The following is a 5,252-nucleotide window of genomic DNA, read 5'->3' on the forward strand; positions in this document are numbered from 1 at the left end:
CCCTACACACATGTGCTTGAAACACTGGCAGCTGGATGGTTAAAGCAGTGGAGCTGCCGTCATCCTGGAGGAAATAGGCCTGCTTAATAGGCTGTGGTGCGTGCCTTGGAGACATATGTAGAAGAATGTCTGGGGATGTTTAATTAAAGCATCGGTGCAGACTACTACTAGTTTTGTTTGCTATTAATCTCAGTAAATCTGTCAGGAGTTCCAAGAGAAGTATGTTGTCCTTATTAAACATTAAAATGAAGAGACATGTTTATCTAGAGCATGTTAATCTGAGTTTTTGAGACAGTGTGGAAGCTTCAGAATTCATAAATTAGAAAAGTTCACTTCTTAATGGTCTTAGATAGAGAAAATGAAGTATGGAATCCAAGGCGTCTTTTTGTATTACTAATGCTACTTTCCTTGCTGCAGAGAACTAGTGCTACCTTGCACAAGAAGCAAAATGCTTTGAGTACTGTTTTGGTAGATCCCATGGCACAATTCTTGAAGTGTTTCAGATCACAGACAGTTACCAATGTGTGTCATAATTATTGATGAGTGTATAGGGAAAAAATACACACACCAAAACACAGGTTTTTCAGAGTCGTTTTTAGTATTGCTCTCCCCAGGAGGAGGGAAGTTATGGAGACCTGTGAGCCCAAAGCCTTTCTGAAAAGTTAGAAAAAAACGTGGGGATTTCTTGTCAGTACCTGTCTGTCTTACCTTTAAAATCCCAGGACAACATCCTTGTTCTCAAGATAATGGTGGCTGCTCACACATTTGCATCGTGAAGGGCGATGGCACCACGCGCTGCTCTTGCCCGGTCCACCTTGTTCTGCTGCAGGATGAGCTGTCCTGTGGAGGTAAGTGCTTCCCCTGCTCTGTGTCACGGAGCTCTCAGCTGCTGGTGGGGCGGGTTCTCCATCTTGAGGACTGGCTTCTGAGCAGAAAAAATGTAACTGCACCAGGTGGTAGTATACGCTTTGACACGCTTACCTCTTTGCTTCCCACCCAGCTAGATCTGCAAATACTGAGAAGGAGTAAGAGAGCAGGAAAAATTCACTAGTCAACTGTTGAATAAGGATTTCTGTTCACCTTTCTCCATAAGAACGCTGAATTATTTGAACGTGGTGTTTTAATTGTCTGATTTTTATTACTTTTCTCTATCGCTCTGTATGTTCTCCTTTTCCAAATAGTGGTAGGTTCTCATGTTCTGGCATATTGCACCATGTCTGTGCCATTTTACTCTTCTCTGCTGCCCTCCTCAAACTCACCCTGTGCATACCTTTCTGAAGTGCAGCCACAGAAGGGCGAGTTGCCTCCTCCATGGCAGTATGGCCATGTAGCCTACGCCCTGGTGACTCCAAGGGTGGGGTTGAAATGGGGGAGAAGAGAGAGGCTCTTAGGGTGCTTGGGTCTCTTTGTGTCACTGTACTGAATGCAATCTTCTCGCCATCAAGGCGACGGGTGGTCTCATAATGGAACAAGAGCTAACATAATCCAGATATTTTCTCAGAGAAAGTTAATACCAGGCCAAAAAGCAGGGGAGGAAAGGGAGATTTAAAAAGGGGGAAAAAAATTCACACTTATTTACTGCATGAGATTAACAGTTACTGTAATAAATGTTAAGTAACAGCTAACAGCTGTGTTGAGATAGTGGATCTCGACTGGATGGAGCAGTTTTTTGTCATTTTAAAAGAATTTCGACTGAACAGAGCTGTCGAGGGCACATAACTAGACACTGAGTCACAGTGAATCTGTCTGCAGTGCATTACATTGTTTTAACTTTTTCAATACGACTGTTGAACATTAAAAAGTGGGCCATTGGTTGCTTATACCGTGGTGTTACAGGAAAGGGGGAGTAGAGAAGTGTGTGGACTTTAAATTAATACTTTCAAAGACCTATTAAGAGAAAGATGTAAGAGGCTGAAGTAGGAATGGAAGAAAATAATTTTGTTTTGAGTGCGCATGTCCTTTGTCTACTGAGCCTCCATCGATGTCAGCCTGCATCAGTCACATGGGGCTCAAATGACTGTGGAGGTGGAAATTACCTAATGATGTGGCGTGTTTGTCAGCTGCTTGATAAATGAAAGTAGCTGAGCTTTTCTTGTTCTTACCTGTCTTGATCTGCTGTCCGTTCTTCTGGATTTTTAATTTTTCTTTGTTTGCTTGATTTTTAAAGAACCGCCAACATGCTCCCCTCAGCAGTTCACCTGTTTCACAGGTGAGATTGACTGCATACCAGTAGCCTGGCGTTGTGATGGTTTCACTGAATGCGAAGACCACAGTGACGAAAAGAACTGCCCGGTGTGCTCAGACACCCAGTTCCAGTGTGAAAGTGGACAGTGCATAGACAGTGCCCTCCGGTGCAATGGAGAAGCAAATTGCCAGGACAACTCAGATGAGAAGAACTGTGAAGGTACAGAGAGTCTTTCAGATTATGATGAATACAGAGCTCTCAAGGGGACACTATGATAAATACCAAAGTTATTGCTGAGTTGGATTTGGAAGGATCTGAAGTTCTGCTAGTTTTTAAACTTGGTCTGTTAAATGGGAAATTGCTTCACAACTCCACACTTTGCTTCTCCACCCGTGAAATGGAAATAACACTGGTCTGCTGTAGAGTGCTTTAAGCTATGTTTCTGAAAAGTGCTGTTAAAAATGGTGTGGTTTTAAGCCCTAAAAACCTGGTAACTGGGAGTGAATTACAAAGTGGAGCAAATCCTTGTCATAGTTTTTTGTGTACCTTGTACCGACAGTCTTGAGATTGTTTTATAATAGCTGAACAAAAGCTTTTCTGAGTAAGCGGGAGTGAAATGTGGTTTCTGGAGAGCTCATCTTCCTGTAGAGCACAGCAAAAGAGAGTATTTAAGCCGTCATTACAGAGGGGAGTACTGCTGCCATCACAATAAGAATTAGGTTCTTTTCATTTCAGAAAGGACAGGTTATGCTGGTGGGATCTGGACTACCCCACCACATACAATGTGCAACATAAGCACACTCACCCTTTCCTTGCTGTGCAAGTAGCAAAGAGTTGTAGGGACGACTTGTACGCTGGAAAGGATGCCTCTACTCTGGATCCTTGCAGTACATTTTCTTCCTTTGAAGATACTGTCTAACGGTCTTTGAATCAAGGCTTGAATTTCTTTCCACAAGATGTGCTCGAACCAGACAAAACCACACAGACCGATGTTGAAACTCCTGTGTGGTGAAAGGTGACTGTTAAACAGATGAGCTGCTGACATCTGCAGGTACATTGTGCAGGTTAGCTTCCCAGTTGCCATCCAGCAACCGGAGATATTGGGCATGGGGCTGTTTATCACCTCGACGTCCCTGTTATTCAGAGTATTCAAGCTGATTAGAGGTCAGAAAAGCCTTTAGTTTAACTTTTTAATTCGACTGAAGTCAGAAAGAATTCCTGCGTTTATGAGAAACAGGAGGCAAAAACATGTGTAAACAACAGCAGCCAGCACCTTGCCTGCAGCACCTTTTTTCCCAAAGTGGTAGTTTATTTTTTGAGTGTACTGGCAAAGCTCCAGTTTTATCTTCTGTCTTTCATTTCAGTTTAAAAACATAATGTCAAGTGAAATATATTGTCTCATGATCAAGGAATTTTCTGGTTTACAGTAAGAGCACAAGGGCATTGAGAAACCACATTTATCTTTCTTAAACAATTTTATCATCATGTTTTGGCAGATCTATTTTTAATAACATAATTCTTCTCTCTTATATCACAGTAAATGCTTAGAGATGGAGATTCTTGTGGTAATTCTGCTTCTGAGTTATTTTAGTCAAGGTAATGTCATCTTGAAGTGTCCTTACCGTAAACAGGCAGTGAGGACCAGGTACCCCCCGTGCAATATACTCAACGGAATGCTGAATCACTTTTTCTGCGTGGTTGGCATGAGAGACACTGAGTGCCACTGGCACGCAGCAGGCTAAGCTCTCCCAAGATACTCCTGATTGTACGCTTTGGGGTGGTGTTTTCTTAATCATTTTAAAGGGTGGAAGTCTTTGATACTGACTCTTGGTGTGTGGGGGGTTCTCTTTCCAGTGCTTTGTTTAACTGATCAGTTCCGCTGTGCCAGTGGGCAGTGCATCGGGAAAAGCAAGAAATGTGATCACAACTTGGACTGCAGTGACAGCTCAGATGAGCAAGGATGCTGTAAGTGTAAAACCTGAGCTTAGACTTGATTGCAGCACCCAAAATTTGTTTCTCGCCTTGTCTGAGTTAGATTTTATTCTGCTAACCAGACTGAATTAGTTGTTCCCAAAATGAATGCTCCTGTTTATAACCATTCTCATGCAATTAATACACAAACGTGATGGAATAGGTATAACAAAACTAACTAGCACTTTGAGCAGTCTCTGAGGCAGAGCAGGCTAGTAATTTTTCGACTTAATCTTTTCTTTTTAAACTTTTGAAAAATGAAGGGTTTGTTTTGCTGTAATCTGTTAGAATGCTTAGTTAGTGCAGTGCTGAGAAAAATCTTTCTGGTAGCATGAGGCTACTAATTGATGGTTTCCTCATCCAGAGAAGTAATAGCACCTGCCTTTTAAACAGAGTGCTCGTCTCATTCTACAGAGTAAACCTTCTAAAATTTCCTTTGTATCTTGAAAAGCTGTAATCCTGAGCTTGATTTACGGTGTTTAACATATCCTCTACCTTGAAATCTCTAGGGCTCTGTAAGAAAACTACTGCCTTTAAAATTCCAACTTGAGAGTTCATTTTCACTGTTGGTGCTTTAAAATAAATTGTAAATAGGGATATCTCTTCTTGTGTTAGAGAGCCATAATGCACTGTTGACACACACCAAACTTGAAAACACAAAGCCAGAGTTTGACCCTTGGTGTTAAGGAGGAGTGATATGACATGATCTGTCATGCAAGTTATTAGTGATGTTATCACAGACATGTGCAGTTATCTTTATTGCAGTTCATACATTTTCTGGGTTTGTAACAGAGGATAGAAAAGTAGCCCACACAGAGTAAGATTGCAGTTGTCACTATCCCTCTTCCAGTATGATCAGAAGTCTGTTTACTTACCTCTGTAGACTGTGACAAGCTGGTTAAAATGTGGGTTTGGTGTTCAGGGAAAAGAAAAATATGTTGAGGAAAAGACTTTCAGTAATGGATAAGATGTAAAACACTGACTAGAACAGGAAAATACTTTAAAGTCTGCTTTTCTTGTCAAATTCATGAGGCACAGGCAGGGGGTTGTCAGTTATTCCCAGAAATGTCATTGCTTAGAATTGGTGTTGTAGGGA

General features: G+C 41.6%; 1 protein-coding gene across 1 annotated transcript in view; it reads left to right on the top strand.

The window, feature by feature from the left end:
- LRP6 (low density lipoprotein receptor-related protein 6) overlaps positions 1-5,252 on the top strand; it is a gene marked incomplete at its 5' end in the record, with an annotated part of 47,254 nt that overhangs the window by 35,416 nt on the left and 6,586 nt on the right. The window contains 3 exons of the mRNA XM_010135288.1: positions 723-848; positions 2,168-2,404; positions 4,040-4,150. Coding sequence (XP_010133590.1) covers positions 723-848; positions 2,168-2,404; positions 4,040-4,150 — 474 coding nt within the window. The remainder of the gene's footprint in view (positions 1-722; positions 849-2,167; positions 2,405-4,039; positions 4,151-5,252) is intronic.

The sequence above is a fragment of the Buceros rhinoceros genome, unplaced genomic scaffold (assembly GCF_000710305.1).
Source record: "Buceros rhinoceros silvestris isolate BGI_N320 unplaced genomic scaffold, ASM71030v1 scaffold37084, whole genome shotgun sequence".
In the NCBI taxonomy this organism is placed as follows: Eukaryota; Metazoa; Chordata; class Aves; order Bucerotiformes; family Bucerotidae; genus Buceros; species Buceros rhinoceros.